The following is a 17,036-nucleotide window of genomic DNA, read 5'->3' on the forward strand; positions in this document are numbered from 1 at the left end:
GGCGACCGGTTTGTTTTGTTTTGCTATGATAAAACACTGTCCAAGCCGAGAGAGAGAGAGAGAGAGAGAGAGAGAGAGAGAGAGAGAGAGAGAGAGGAGCCACACATGTGTGGCGACCGGTTTGTTTTGTTTTGCTATGATAAAACACTGTCCAAGCCACTTGGGGAGGAAAGAGTTTGTTTAGGTTACAGGTCACAGTCCATCCACAAGGGAAACCAAGGCAGGAAACTGGAGTCAGGAACTGACGCGAGGCCTGCTGGCTGGCGTGAGCTTCACAGTTTGCTCAGTCTGCTTTCCTTTTCCACAGTAGGCTGGGAGTGGGCCCTCCAACATCAACCATTACTCAAGAATGCCCACAGGTCAGTCCGAGGGAGCCGACTCCTCAATGGAGGTTTCTTCTCCCCAGGGCTGACATCGGAAGCTAACTATGACAGGTGCTAAGCGTGTCGTATGCAGCATTACTTCACTAAATCTTCACTGTCACCTGCAAAGTCACTCCTATTATTGGGTAAGGCAGAACACCTTCACTAGCCCACAGTAGGCCCCTGCACAGTGTTCCTTCATTATGAACAGAAAACTACTGACTCAAAACCAGAGACCGCAGAGGAGACTAGAGTCCAGTTGCAGGGGTGGCCAAGACCGTTCTGCCTCTGTCATTAAGCTTTGTGTGAATGACATTCTCTGGTGCTCTTCTCCTAAGCAGATCTGGACTCGTGCCCCTAAGTCACAGGCATCTGCGCTTCCTGATGGCCACACATGGGACATGTGCCTGCAGCTGTGAGGTTAAGAGACTTTGGTTCAGACATCATGGGCTGATAACTGAAGAGCGGTTCCCTTAAAATGTAACTGAGGTGCTCTTCCCTGAAACTCCTGAAAATAGTGGCTGGTAAGAAAGGCAAGGGCCACAGACACCCAGCATCATCAGCGTGCCCATCTTATAGATGGGAAGCGCCAGGGTAGAGACAGTGAAAGCTTTTGCTCTAGATAGGACAGCCAATCAGTAGACCTAGAAAGTAAACCTTGTCCATAGCCTTCAAAGAGAAAAATTGCTAACCACATGCTGTTCTTAGAAACAAATCCCAGTCTCTGAACCCTTTATCACTACTGAAAATCCCTTCGGAAAAGATCTCTTTGATACAGTCTCTTGATTTCTTTTCTTTTCTTTTTTGGAATGTATTTGTAAAGGGCATAAGCAAGTTATAAAAACAGTCCCTTTCTGGGGCTGGGGATTTAGCTCAGTGGTAGAGCGCTTACCTAGGAAGCGCAAGGCCCTGGGTTCGGTCCCCAGCTCCGAAAAAAAGAACCAAAAAAAAAAAAAAAAAAAAACAGTCCCTTTCCAGCTTAGGAAAAATGGAGGTCCAGGGAGACACATAAGTGGATAAAGATGCTTGTTGTCTCTGCCCTCCATGTATTGGGCTGTGGCACATATGTACCTGCTAGCACAAGCATGCATGGGTGTTTCCAAAGCTTTCTGTAATGAGTATGTGTCTTACTGTTATGTGATACTCTTTGGGAAAATGTGACCAAATGTCTACGTATCCCAGATGGAACTGATGACAGGATAGAGTAAGAATACCTCTTAAGTCCTGCTCGGTGAACCAGTGACTTTATAGGATCATGGGGACTCAAAGGTAGCTATGTTAGCAAAGCTCACCTCAGTGGAGACAACCCTTGAAAGCTAGAGTTCTGGAATCCACTGCAGAGCTTACAGGCAGCTTTATAGTAAAGGTAGGAGAGGCCCTGCTTCTCAGCAGTCCTGACTGCTTAGATAACCTTGAGGGAAGTGGCATCTTGTGAATTTGCTAAGTTTCAGGAACTTCCTGAGAGCTGTGAACTGTTATATGTTATATACAGTGTTCCCATCTCATCCTAGCCATGGTCTGTGCCTTCTCTCCTCCCTCTTCATTTGTCCTGTGTTCTCCCCATCCATCTCCCTCCCTTCCCCCTTTTCTCTTCCCCCTACCAGAGACAGGGTTTCCTAGTGTAGCCCTGATGGTTCTGAAACTCACTCTGTAGACCAGGCTGTCCTCATCCCCCAACTCCCCGCCCCCACCCCCTCACCACAGGAGACAACTATTCTGGAACTCACTCTGTAAACCAGGCTGACCTCGAAGTCAGAGATTTGCTTGCTGGGATTAAGGAAGTGCACCACTACCACCTGGCTTTTTGTTTATTGTAATTTTTAATATGTAAGGATGGTTTGTCTGCATATATGTCTGTGCACGTGTTCATGCATGGTACCTGCACCAGCCAGAGAGGGCATCAGATCCCCCTGGAATTGGACTTACCCATGGTTGTGAGCTGACATGTGAGTGCTGAGAAGAGAACACAGGAAGAGCAGCAAGTGCTCTTAACTCCAACCCCTACATGTTGGGCCTTCACAGCCTCCCTCCAAGAGAAAACATTCAGCTTGGAGCCAATTGCTACTCAACAGTTACTTGCATAATTTCTAAACGAAGAACAAAAAAAATCCGCCAAACTAAAAGTTTATAAAGAATCATAAATATGAAAACCTGGTGATTGTTCTGAGGTGTTGGAGGATGGGAAGTATTTGGAGAGACCATTTTTCCTCCACTTCCCGTTCAAGGTGGCAACTCCTACTCTTTTTCAGGAGGGGAAATAACATTTTCTGATTCTGTGTGATCGTCTGATTCTTCTCCCTCCCACATCAAGTGCCATTTATTTCAAGCTTACTTTCCCACTGCATATTTTAAAATTCCCTACAACATCCTACTTTCAACAGAAGAGGGGGTGGAGAAATCAAATCCCTTGTGTCGGGAGCAATCACAAGGCAAAAGAAGTGAAATGAGCTGAGGCACCAGCACGGGATTTTACAACAGAAAAACCAGAAGGTGTGTGATAATGGCAGAGAGTCGGTTAAGGTGTGTCCTGGGAATCATACCCCACACAAGGGCATCCAAGAAGGCGGTGAGCCCAGGACTGGAGTCCAGTCTACCCCAGGAGCCCAGGATGGAAGCTCCATCAGTCCACAGAGGGTCCTTTCTGACTCAGTTGTGTAGCCTGTTTAGCGCAATGATTGGAAGCTGGCTTCTGCCCCCTGCAACTGCTGCAGAATATGAGCTCATCATTTAGAGAGGTCTTTACAGATTCCGATAGCTAAGGGTCTCAAGAAGTTAGACTTGGTGGGGGTAGCCAAGTCTGAAGGCTGACGTTCTTACAAGAGGAAAGGGCAAACAGCACCTTCAGGCTGCCTGGAGTGCTACATGTCTGTAAACCCAACACCCAGCAAGCTGAGACAGGAGGATTGCAGGTTTGGAGACAGCCTGCGATACACAGTAAGTAAGATACATATCTCAAAAAACAATAAATAAATGCATAAATAAATATATAAATAATAAAGAAGGAGAAAAAAAGAAGCAAAGGAGGGAAGAGAAATAAAACGTAAGAGCTATGTGGGCAAATGTGTCTTGTACAGTGGCAGTTGAAGTGGCATGGCTACACCTTCGAGAAACTCTGGGCATTGCTGGGACCCAGAAGCTAGAGGGAGATGGAGAAGATATCTTCTCCTTACCCTGTAGAAGAAGCCTGGCCCTGCCCACTCCTTGATTATATATCTCTTGGCAGCATGAGAGAATTACTTTTGTTGCGTTAAACCACCAAGAACTAGGAGGGGGAGCCTGGCCTCTTAAGTGGGTTCCCTAGGTCTGGCTCCTCGCTGGGATACTCACCAATCACGCATGTGTATGTGTATGCAGGGATGTCAGAAGCAAATCCATACACATCCCCACACGGGTGTGGCCACCCACTTCAGACATCAGACACCTACACTGCATTAGCTCTAGACTTTGTTTAGGAACTCGGCCATGTTTCAGACACCACGAACCAAATTTAAAATGTACTGTTCATTAACGCATTTATCAAATTATTTTATTAAGCCCCCCATGGCATGTTTTTGGCATGCCTTTGATATTATTCATATATTACTGTGACTCCAAGGCAAGCTGTCAGCTTGGCTGTCTTGAAAGATTAATGGTACTTGATTTGACTCCAAACCACGGGTCATTAAAACTGATTTAAGTGTTAGCAAAGTTTTCGGTGTCGTGTCTGCCTTCCAAGTGAAAGGTCTGATTGCAGCTTCAGTGGGGGTTGGGGGCTGTGCTAGTGTTCATTCATGTTTCTAAAGCATGTGGATTAGGGCTGGGGACATAGCTCCCTCAGTAAATCCTAGCTACATAAGGAAGAAGATCCAAGGTCCATCCTAAGCAGTCATGTGAAACACACACACACACACACACACACACACACACACACACACACACCAGAGAGAAAGAGAGAGAGAGAGAGAGAGAGAGAGAGAGAGAGAGAGAGAGGGGAAATCCCAGCACTGGGAGGAAGACAGGTAGATTCCCTGGGACTTATTTGCTGGCCATCCTAACTGAATTGGCAAGCTCTACATTGCTGTGAGAGACCCTGACTTAAAAAATAAGATAGCACCTAAGGAAGAATGACAGCCTGAGATAGTCCTCTGGCCTTTCCACATATGCACACACATGTGCACACACATATATGTGCACACACAAAAATAGAACTTCAAGAACATTTGTAAGTGACTGTCGCTGCCCAATTGTAATTTGAATAAAATTCCACATCAGTAGATTGCCTTTCCAGGGGCTGTATTTGGTGTTTCCATTTCTTCACCTACTGCTCTGGGTCCTTCACAGCCTTCTTCCATATTCAGAGAGCCAAATGGGTTCCTCTTGCAAAGCACTGCGTTGGAGAAATGCTTCTAATGCCCTCTTGCCTACAGTGAGCATAATCAGTTTCTTAGACTTTATCTTCTACAGGACATTTCTGCATTTCCTTTCCCCCGAGTGAGGCTCCTCGCTGGCAGTCTGGGGCTGTGTGTTAAAGAAGTGTGATCTTGCTTGCAGCTTTCCCTGGCCTTATCACAGCATCAGGCTTGCCTGAGTTAATTCTGCTTGTCACTTAAGGGGAACTCTGATAAGAGAGGTGGCAGGAGGCAGTGGGGAAGAGGGGCCAAGCAGAACCAATTATCCACTTTAATAATTCAGTGTTTTTCTTAGTAATAGGCTACAGAGTAAACAGCACTATACATAAATGCCGTTTCCCATTATTTATACGCTCCAGGAATGGAAGTTTAATTAAGTCACACACTTGAGACTTTGAAGCGATTAAGGAGCCGATTGTCTCAGACAGCAGGGAGGGGAGGTGTGGGAGCCTCAGCTCCCCCTGAGCTGCCTCTGGGGTTCGAAGGATCATTTTTCATGTGAGTGTGGGGAAGCTGGGGCCTGGAGGATGGGGACAGCGACTTCCATGCTCACCCGTGCCACATGTGCGATGGCTGCGCTACCATGGCCTGCTTTATAATCTCTTCCACGAAACCCATGGGATAAGTTTGAGTGCGTTTGTTTACCTGCTTAACAACAGTGGTTTAATGCCAGCACTTTTAGACACATATACAATGCCATGTTGGGTTTTGGTTTGTTTGTTTGTTTATAAAATTGTGCAACCACTGCCCCTGTTCAATTACACAATGCGTTCATCACCCCAAAGGAAACTATACCCACTAAATTATCCAAAGACTTGAGGTTCTTTTGTTTTCTGTGTCAGCACATATCAGTCAGGATTTATTCCTCTCTATTGCCAAATAATATTTCATTGTGTAGCTCGCCACATTTTACTTAAGCATTGGCCATCGGAAGGGTGTTTAGAGTGGGCTTGGTGATCGTGATTGATGCTGGCATGGACATTTGTGTGCAGATTCCGTGTAGACATATGTTTTCAATTCTTGTACATTGCTTGAAGTGAAATTGCTCAGTCAGGTGGCACATTCTATATTTAGCATTTTTCAGGAACTGCCAGTTTTCCAGGGTGGCTGTTATAGTCTAAAATGCCACCAGCTGTGCCGAAGGGCTCCCCTTCCCTAAGTCAATTATTTTCCTGGTGCTTGGGATCAAATTCAACACTGCACACATGCCAGGCTAGCCATGTCCCTCTGAAGAATCACATCTAGAGACAGGACTTCTCTGTGTAGCTCAAACTGGCCCGAATTCACTGCACTGCCAAGGCCGGCCTCAAACTCATGACCTCCTGCCTCAACCTCCCAGCTGTTTCTTTTCCTTTCCTTTTCCTAAAGATACCCCAAGCCAGTACCAGGAATGGCTGTAATCACCCAGGTAGATGATGACTGACAGAGAACAGCCTAGTCTTCTTTCCTGCCAAGGTTCTGTCTACTGAAGGAGAATTAAGCAATCTAGCACAGCGCTCAAGGCATATCAGCACCAGACTGAGACTTAGTCGTTGACATTGCTAGGGAGGGGTTGGGAATAGAGACTGTCCCACAGAACCTGAGCAGCGCAATACATCCATCACCCTGGGGAACTGGAAGCAGTTACGCAAGTCTCCAACTCTGATTTCATTCACCACTGGCTCAAGGTGGCTTAGTCCTGTTTGGTTTAGTTTTCTCAAGGCCTGTTTCCCCAGGAAGGCCCAGATAGATTTGAGAAACTTAGCAAAACTGAGACCTTCTTAATCAGATGACAGATATTAACCAGTGGTTCCATTTCGAAGAGCCCAGTCTAAACAAATAGTCCAGAAGAAGAAGAAGGAAAATCGACTGGCTACAACTGCTTGGTGTGGGCTTTTGAAATAACAGGATAGTTAGAAAGAACCAATGAGGGAATATATTATAGGTGATGGTGTTTCCTTGGGTGGAATGGAAGACAGCCCATAAAAACAATAGTCATTTATGCTTTAAAAGGAACAGGAAATGTGAAAGATGCAAATAAGAAACCATAATTAAAATTATATGCCTGCTGGATGTGCTGGCCAATGCTCTAATCCAAGCTCGAGGGAGGCAGAGGCAGGTGGACCTTTGTGAATGTAAGGCTAGCCTGGTCTATATAATCATTTCCAGGCCAGACAAGGTTACAAAGTGAGACTCTGTTTCAAATGTCTGTGTACACACATACACACACACACACACACACACACACACACACACACACACACGCGCGCGCGCGCATATGTATGCTAGAAAGAGCTGTACAAAAAAGAAAGAAAAATAGCACGCGTTCAATTGAATAAAGACCTGATTTCAACATGAAAAAGTATAAAAGAGTTCTAAGGGAAGAAGTTTGCATTGCCAGCTTTAATATTTTATATGATTTTTAACATTTTAATTATTTATTTGAGGGGATATGATGCGTGTGTGAAGGGTCACGTGACAACTTGAAGGAGTCCACTCTTTCACTATGTGAGTCGCAGGCATCAGATCCAGGTTATCAGGCTTGCACCCTCTTGCTATCCCCAGTATTTCAATATATTGTATTTTATGGTTTTCGACTTCAAATGTATATTTTTCATCTTTTTTCTTAAAGATAAATGTTTGTTTATTTATACGCTCTCCTATAATATATGATGTGGAATATACAATGTAAATAACAATGGAATAATGAGATATATAGTCATCAGCTGAGGTAAGCTTGAGGGAAGAAACTCAGATTCACAACAGAGAATAAAAGAACCCACACTCCTTATGGCCTTTCTCCCATGTAGGAGGCACCAGGAAGGAGCTGGAAAAAGCATTCCAGGTTGGAGAACAGAACTTGTATTGAGTACGTCAGGGAGAAGAGGAAGATCAGGATGAGCATGTGGAGGGCACAGAGCTGGAGGGGCAGGAGGCTGGAGGCCCTTACTGAGTGGGGACTGAGTTCTCAGCAATGATGTCAGGTACCCGACTGGGCAGAAACGCTGTGGTACCAGAACTAAGCTCCATCAGGTGAGGAGTGACCTGGAAATAGACGATACCATGAGGAGAGGGGAGATGCAAGAGAGCTTCTCAGTGCCCTGCACCCTCTAGATGAAGACAATGCTGTGTGTGGGGATGGCCATGAGGCACTAGGAATGTCCTGTTCCCTCCACAGGACAAGCACAGCGAGGAGATGGGACCCTCCCAAGACAGCTTTGACTTCATCAAGGCCAGAGAAGGGAATGTTAAGCAAGAGCTGAGGTAGAGCAGGTACTCCAAGGAAGGGGGTGGGACATAAAAAGACATTCAGAGACTCCTAGCCTGGCTAAGGACTGAGGGCTGAACTGTGGAGGGGGGGGGGGATGGTTGTGTGTTGTACATGTGTGTTAATAGCCTCCAGGGACTCCCCAAGACTGTGGCATCAGAATCTCTCCCTCTCCCTCTCCCTCTCCCTCTCCCTCTCCCTCTCCCTCTCCCTCTCCCTCTCCCTCTCCCTCTCCCTCTCCCTCTCCCTCTCCCTCTCCCTCTCCCTCTGTGTGTGTGTGTGTGTGTGTGTGTGTGTGTGTGTGTGTGAATATGTTTGTATATGTGTGTAGTGTGTTTGGTAGAGGGTGTGTTTCTATGTTTCTATGTGTATATGTGTGTGTGTGTGTGTGTGTGTGTGTGTGTGTGTACCTGATCACAAACAACAGATGAGTGTACTTCACCAAGCAGGGAATCTCCCATCATCTGTGGTGTAGACCATTTCTTCTGGTTACAGCTGGAGGCACGATGAGGGTGTGGGTCAGGGTTGTGTGACAGGGCCACCAGGAAAGAGGTGACTCCGTGGGACTTCAAAGGATAAATCAAGGCAGAGGGTGGCGGCCATGTCTGTAAACTCAGCAATGGGCAGCAGGGGATCAAAAGTTCAAGACTAGTCTTAGCTACATAATGAGCTCTGGGCTAGCCTGGGCGACAAGAGACCTTGCCTCAACCAACCAACCAACCAACCAACCAACCAACCAACCAACCAACCAACCAAACACAGCTCAGTTAGTAAAGTGATTGCCTTACAAGCAGGAGGATCTGAGTTCAAACCCTAGGCCAGGCATGGTGATGCACACAGGATACCTGTAACTTCAGGGTTGGTGTGGCAAAGACCCTTAAGCTCTTGACCAATCACCCCAGCCTAATAGGTGAGTTCCAAGCCAATGACAACTCCTGACTAAAAACTGAAAAGGCAGATGGCATCTGAGGAACAACACTGAAGATGTCCTCTGGCCTTCATAAATACTGCTAATTTTGTATGCACATGTACATGCAAACTGCACACGTGCACTTGTGCAAACACCCCCCCACATGCAACACAGTCCCCTAAATACCAAACAGCAAGTGCCCACTCCAGTTGCTTTTTTAGAAATCCCAAGGCTGAGTCCAGAGCCCTGAGGGGTTGAGAAGTTCCAACTTCTTGGACAGAGCTCCTCAGATCCTTGCAGACTCAGGACATTTGAGAGGTGGTGAGTGTGCTGTGGGTGGGGACCGGTGAAAGGCACACCATCGCAGTACACATATACCCAGTCACTACTCATGCAAGAGCACACCAGGGCTGCCTACAACCCAGAGCCTGGAGTTTGTAATGTAATGTGAGAGGGAGCTGTGGGGCAGTGGAGGTCTCCTTAAATCCCACCCACTCCTGCTGGACCTGGCACCAGAAGTGGCTTTTTGTTACCTGTTATCAGACACATGAATTATGCATGCCTAGCCCTTGTTTTCAGTACTGTGCAGGCCTAAATACTGGAGCCCAGAGAGGGAAGAGATAGCTTGCTCTGCATTGGGAAGTAGGAGTTTCTCCTTTTGGGTTTGATGTTTTGGGTGGGGACCAGAGCCTAAAGCTGCTGGGCAGACACACTAGCACCAAGTACATCCCTGGTCTACATGCTTTTTTCAGTGGAAAAAGTATTTGTCCAACAGTTTGGAAGACACAAAGATACAGATAATGAAATGAATTTCTGTATGCACCACAACACTCCGCGTAAGAAATGTAACTTCAGGACTGGAGCGATGGCTCTGCCTTTGAGAGTGCATGTGTGCTGCTTTTGCTGAGGACCAAAAATGCAGTTTACAACACCAGTAAGTGCCTGCAACTCCAGTCCAGAGGATCAACACTGCCTCTGGCCTTTGATGGCATCTATTCATGTACACACAACACACACTTACACACAGACACACTCACACACACACTCACACACACAGATACATACAGACACACTCACACACAGACACACACTCATACACAAATATACATACACACTCACACATAGACACACACTCACATAGATACAGACACAAACACAAACACACACTCTCACACATACTCACACAGACACTCACACACACTCATACACACATCCACATGCATCCACACACTCACAGACACAAACTCACACACACAGATACTCACACACATACAAACACTCAGACACACACACACACTCATATGGATACAGACTCACACAGAGACACAGTTAAACACACTCACAGATGCATACAGATACACACTCATGCACAGACATACAGACACACACAGAGACACACACTCACACAGATACAGACACACAGAGACACTCACACACACACACTCATACACACCTGCACACACACACACACACACACACACACACACACTCCCACACACATTTTCATAAGTAAAAATGAATTTATCTGTGAAAGAAAGAAGTACAACTTTTAATCAGCCTCTGGAAATAACTACCATGCTGTACTGGATTGTTCCACTCTTGTTTCAAGTTTACTCCATACACGTCTGCTAAGAAGATACAACACTCCTTTTTTCTTTTATTTAAGGGCAAGATGGTTCATTTTAAAACAAAACAAAACTAACTAACTAAAATAGTACCACACTGATCATACTGGCCAGCAGACCAGTGATAACGACTATTCTCTTGAGTATAGTTGGTTTGGTATAAAAAACACCGCAGTGTTTTTAAATACTGAAATGTGTCAATGGGACCAAGAACATTAGAGAATAAAAATCTTGGATGAAAATTGACACCAGTAAGCCTGGTGCTTTAACCCACAAAATTCATTTAAAGTCCCAGTGACATTATGCTATGACAACACTCTTTCTTAAGAAAAATCTGGATGAGGGTTGGGGATTTAGCTCAGTGGTAGAGCACTTGCCTAGCAAGCGCAAGGCCCTGGGTTCGGTCCCCAGCTCCGAAAAAAAAAAAAAGAAAGAAAGAAAAAAAGAAAAAAGAAAAATCTGAATGGGCTTATCCTGTTGGAAACCTTACAGACTTCTTCATTTCCTCTCAGACCTCATGCTGGAGCATGCAGGCCTGGTTTATTCTTTTTCACTGCTGTATAGTATCCCATGCTCTCATCATGGCAAATGTGTTGCTGATTTTCATTTGCATGGTCATCGGTTCATTTTTAAAAACAGATCTGTTCTTCATGTTCTTGCATGGGATTGTGCAAACACAGAGTTTCTGCAAGAAGGAGTCTATGCAGAAGAACAGGTTGTATGTCCATCTTTAAACCTGCTAACTTACCATATGTCTCTTTAAAGTCACTAAAGCTGCCTGTTCCCTGCCCACATCCGTGGGGAAGCTCATCAAGTTTATCTTTTCATTTACCTTGTTATCTTTCCTAGTATAAATAATTAATTTACTTAAATTCGTATGTCCCAGCTTACTTCGGCTCATACTCATTACCCATGCAGAAGTTCACCGTGGGAAGCTGAGCGTGGTGGACTCCTTGTTTAGGGCTGGGAAGGTACTCATGTTTCAGGTACCGAGGGAAGAATGGATGGTCTAATGCCTGCTAGCGGTTGCTTTACCCGTGAGTGCACTGGATTCCAGTTCCATTTGCCATGGCCTTTGTAACACACTCAGCTTCCCACATACAGGGCACATTTTAACCAAGTATTCACATTGGGTCTTGTAGCATTTTTTAAAGCACATGGGCACACACAATGTGTGTGTGTGTGTGTGTGTGTGTGTGTGTGTGTGTGTGTGTGACGACACATATGTGGAGATAAGAGAACAGTTTGCAGGAGTTTAGGAGTTGGTTCTCTTCTAGTGCCATGTGGTTCCAGGGACTCAAACTCAAGTCCTAGGGTGTGGCTGCAAGAAACATCTCAGAGGCCCCAGAGCATTATGGGCCTCTTGGCTGGTGCCTTAACCGTGTTTAAGTATCATCTTAGTGTTGTTCAGTTCACTTCTCCTCCTGTCCACATAAGCTAGCTAATTGGGAATTGGTTTGATGATGGGTATGACAGCTCCATGAAGAATAGGAAGACCACAGTCCTGGGGGGCAGAGTCCAAGTGGTTCCCAGGCTCATCCCCATTCAGCTTTCTCTCTACTGTAGTCCCCCAGAGATCCTCTGGACCCACTACCCGAAGCCACTGATGGATCTCGTGTCAGGAAGGCCTGTTCTCACTTGTACGTTGCCACACTTAATAGTCACTGATGGGATCCCACCCTGTCAGCACCCAGTGCTCTGTCAGCATCCGATTCAGGACTCTGCAAGACACTTAGGCACTGTCACTCTCCAAGCATGTGCATACATGTGTGCACAGGAACACGTGTTCATGGGAACGTGTGTGTATGCATGCAGAAGACAAACGGGTGTTGTTGCTCAAGATCCATCCAACTCTTTTCTTTTTCCTGAGATGGTTTCTTGCTCCCCTGAAACTACAAATGGGCTGGGCTGGCTGACTGTTGCGTCCCTAGGGACCCACCTTTGGCTCTCCAGTGCTGGGATTACAAGGGGGTAACACCATGCCTGGCTTCTAGGGATCACATTGAGGTCCTCGTGAGTTCCAGGCAAGCACTTCACCAACTAAGCTCCGCTGCCTTCTCGGGGTTATTTCTCTTCCTCCCTTGTCCTCTGTAGGAGGTGAATCTATTTGCTCACCTCTATTCTAGAATACTCTATCGCGCATAATAGATCTTTATTAAAGATTTGTTGATACAGGGATGGGTGGCGGTTAGTAAAGGTCAAAGAGAGAAGAACATTCTAAAGAGAAAATAGGATGAAGGGATTGACTGAGTCAGCATGTGTCCAGTCCTAGAAATGACACTGCATGGACTCAATCATAACCATGAATGGGACGAGAAGTGTGCCGATGAGTAGCCATCCACTCAGGTCTCTGGATGGCAGTCAGGAGATGTACTTTGGATTCCTGATGGACAGTTCGTGCTTGATCTTAACGACAGGCAAGCCTCACATGATTCTAATTGGAGAAATAACAAGTCTGACATCCTGGAACCCCACCTTCCCACCCACACACCGATGAAGACAGCACATAATTTGGGGTGTAAAGATAAGGCTGGAGACGGACAGACCTCCCAGAGGGCTGTCGAGGTAATAGGGGAGAGAAGTCACTGGCTACATCTGAAGAGAAAAGGGGGGCTGAGGAGCAGGGAGAACTTTACAAAGATACCATCTTTCCCTGTGACCCCCAACGTTAGTGAAATCCAAGGACTGGCTGCATCTGGCCCTGCTTCTGCCAAGTGTGCTCTTAAGTAATCAAACTGAAACACGTTCCAGAGAGCTCCACCCACAAGTTCAACTTCCCCTTTCAGTAAAAGCAATCTGGGCCGAGCCTGCACGTTCGCCAGTGCGGTGGGGGCAGCCTGCAGAGCAAACTGGAAGGTTTTTGGAAGGAAGGTGGCATTTGACATCCAAGTTCGCATGCTCTCCAAATCTTCTGAGCGGCTAAATTGCTTTCATTTGTCTCAAGGCACCTTTTCCAGCCCGATTTCTTCCAGCTTGCTTGCAAATGTTTCTCAGTGGTGCATTTGAGGTTTGGCTGTATCTCACTGGCTGGGACCAATCTTTTTATTCCTAGGAAATAGCTGGATGATGATCCTAGACTCTTGGATCCCGTTTCTCTTCCCAGCTGTTCATTCAGTATTCAATACCTTCATGTTTGCAGGTTTGCTAGGCTACCCTGGGACAAAGTGGGAGTGGGGGCCTGGGAGTTGTTCCGTTCCCTCACCTCCCGGGACTGCACATGATTGCAGCCAACAGTCACGCATTCCACCGCAACCTAAAAACCTCCAGATGATGAGAGTATCGTGTTTCGAGGTTCACATGGGAAAGCCACAACCCACCCTCCTCCGGTTCAAGTTGCATCGAATCTAATTTCCATGGCCCTGCGCAAGTGGGAGCCCCACAGCCCCCAGTCAGCTGTCGGAGTTTGGAAATGCTATTTCCAAACACAGTCCTGTAGGCAGCCAGCAGGCACTAGACAGCTGAGTGCTGGCAGAAAAGTGTCCCAGACACCTATAGCCATCCAAACGGTGACTCATCTCATTATGGCCAGGGTAAATATGGGAATAAGTGGTGTTTTTCTACAAGCAGGAAGAATTGTCAAAATGCTTATCACTTTATAAAACATAGCAGATTGTGCCTGGTCGTGTTTTGAAATGTTCCATCCAACCATTCAGTGGGGCTTTTTTTTTTCCTTTTTTTAAGTTCGGCTTGTTTTTCCTCTTTCTAGGAGGTCTGGGGAAGTGAGGAGTTTGCACTCCGTGCCACCCGAGCTCTGGATTCACTTGGCCGTGGTGGCCTGTGGCAACCGCCTGGAGGAGACGCTGGTCATGCTCAAGTCAGCCGTGCTCTTCAGCCACAGGAAGATGCGCTTTCACATCTTCACAGAGGATGCTCTGAAGCCCGAGTTTGATAAACAGGTGAAGCAGGATCAACCGAGGCACAGCGCTTGCGGGAGGGCCAGGAGCCCGCTGTGGAGCAGCTGCAGATGCTGTTCACAGCTGGGGCTGGCTGCATGCTCCCTTGTGTGAGCTTGGCTCCTTGGCTCAGAGGGTTCCTCCCCTTGTGATTCAGAGATGGGCTGGGGAGATGGCTCGTTTTCTGAAGGACTTGCTGAGCACGACAGCCTGTGTTTGGGTTTCCATAACCCATCATAGCAGCATGTGTCCGTAATACGTAATACGTATTACAATGAGGTGGGATGTAGGGACGGGAGACTCTACAGAGGCTCGTGGGCCAGCAAGCCTGGTTCGTGCAGCTGCAAACAACAGACCCTGGCTCAAACAAGATAGAAGGTGAGAACAAACTCCCAGGGTTGTCTGAATACCTTGTGTTCTATGACATGAGTGTGTACCCAAATATACACACATCAACACACAATAAACACACACACACACACACACACACACACACACACACACACACACATTTTTTTAAAATTGGGGCAATCATGTCCTCCCCTTAAACACATTGGGAGCATGTGAGCAAATAACGTGGTGTTTCGTCTGTGCTGGGTTATTAGAACTATCCACCCTTCTGGGCAAATAGCTTGTTTTTATGTATAGATGAGAGAATAACAAGGAGCAGGTCCAATGGAATAAATCCCAGAATTATGGAGGATAGAAGATGGAGTCCCTACTGCCCTCCAGTCTCATGTAAGAGATGTCAGAGTTAATAATTTGGGGAGTTCTACCACGTCTTCCTTTGTACCCAGAAGTGAGTGTCTGCTCCTTTATGTTTCTATATGTAGACACCCATATGACTACTCGAGAGCACACATACATATGTAGATCAGAGCCGTGCTTTCCTGCACTCTCAGCCTCGAGGTCTGTCAGCCTTGTTCCGGGTCAGTTCTCCAGCACCCTCACCTCCTTTTTATCAACTGTGAGGAGTTTGCTATGTAGCTGGGTCTCTGTTTACTTGGCTCTTCCCTCTCTGAGTTTTGACCCACACAGAAGAGCTGCAGAAAGCTGCAGTTCCCTCAGGAGAGGCCCTGCCTGACCTCAGCAGGCCAAGCTTTGTTTACCTTGGAAGTTTTCTCTTGTACCAAGGTCTTGGATTGGCAGAGATCAAGCCTACTTTGTTTTGTTTCTGCTGACTGAGTCAACAGTTCTGCTGCGTCCTGTCACCAGGCTAGTGGAGTGCCTGAGGAACGCCAAAAACAATATATTGGGCAGAGAAAGACTAACAACAGAAAACTAGAGATCAAGCTATGTTTCCTAAAGGGAAAGTTGCCTTGGGATGTCATCGATAGAAGCCTTAGGGTTTTAGGTCAATTGGAACAGTGCCTTGTGAAATGCCTCAGGGGACAGGGGAATGAAAAGATTGGAACACTCCCAATTAGCTGCTCTAAAGTGGTGTTGTAAGGGAAAGGACAGTGATAATATTAAGATTATAGTAATTATGAGAGCTGATGATTTCTGATTTCTTCTCAACTTTTTACAGAAAGGAACTCTATTTTAGTTTTTTTATTACTATAATAAAATACTTGAGGCCAGGTACCATTCTAAAGAAAGGAGATTCATTTAGCTCATAGCTATGGTCCCAGTATCATCTTAGTAGTTGTAAGGATCTTTGGCTGATGAGGAGGACAGAAGGTGCCCTACCACAGCAGAACATCTTATGGCCAGACAAAAATGAAGAGAGAAACCAGGGCAGGGCGAGGCTTGACCTTTTATAATGGTACTCTTGTTAGAATTAACTCAAGAGTCCTTCAAGATGGCCTCCACCCCTTCTGGGGCGTATCCTAGCAACCTAAACTACTTCCTTTAGACACCACCTTTAGCCATTGCTGCACTGAAGACCAGGCTCCTGACACATGAACTTATTGGGCGTGAATTCAAACTGTAGCAGCTGAGAGTGCCCAGGGAAGTTCAAAGAAGTCTATGTGGAGAGACATACAGAGACTCCAGCAGAGAGGAGTGAGGCCTCAGACAACAGCGTGTCTTGGGCATCCTGATTCTGGGTGTTTCTAGGCAGTTGCGTGATGAGCCGCAGGTGTGGTGACCTGGGAGCTCACGCCTCTGGGAAGTTGTGGCCGATGCTTACGGTGCTCTGCATATGTGGGTTTCCCCGATGTGTTTACTCCTTCTCTTGAGTTGCTCTGAGTCTGCGAGACCAGTGAAGGGAGCCGTAGTAGGAGTTGTTGTGGTTTACATCTGGACTCAAATGCCATGGTTAAAGTCTTGGCCCTCCATGGCGCTGCTAGATAGTGGACCTGCAGGAGAGGAAGGCCTGTGCTCATTGGTTCCTGTGTCTACAGGACTCAGTTCCTTCCTTTTCACTCTTAAAAAAAAAAAAAAGATGTGTTTAACCTTATGTATATGGATGGTTTTGCCTACTCATATGCCTGTGTACTGCATGCATACAGTGCCCACAGAGGCTGGAAGAAGGTAACTGGAATTACAGATGGTTTTGAGCCACAACGTGTATGAGAATTGAACCCGGGTCTTCTGGAAATATAGCCAGTGCTCTACGCACATCCATCTCATGAATGTATTCTGTACACGTTTTTGTCACAGTCTGCTT

At 46.4% G+C, this 17,036-nt stretch overlaps 1 protein-coding gene across 4 annotated transcripts in view; it reads left to right on the forward strand.

The window, feature by feature from the left end:
* Nucleotides 1-17,036, forward strand: part of Gxylt2 (glucoside xylosyltransferase 2) — a 102,472-nt gene that overhangs the window by 12,005 nt on the left and 73,431 nt on the right. For all 4 annotated transcript variants that reach the window (XR_005503781.2, XR_005503782.2, XM_039108771.2 and 1 more), the window contains exon 2: nucleotides 14,239-14,428. Coding sequence is in view for 2 of the 4 variants with exons in the window: in XM_001066466.7 (XP_001066466.1) it covers nucleotides 14,239-14,428 (190 nt within the window). In the remaining 2 variants the exon portion in view is untranslated. The remainder of the gene's footprint in view (nucleotides 1-14,238; nucleotides 14,429-17,036) is intronic.

This window comes from Rattus norvegicus, chromosome 4, assembly GCF_036323735.1.
Source record: "Rattus norvegicus strain BN/NHsdMcwi chromosome 4, GRCr8, whole genome shotgun sequence".
In the NCBI taxonomy this organism is placed as follows: Eukaryota; Metazoa; Chordata; class Mammalia; order Rodentia; family Muridae; genus Rattus; species Rattus norvegicus.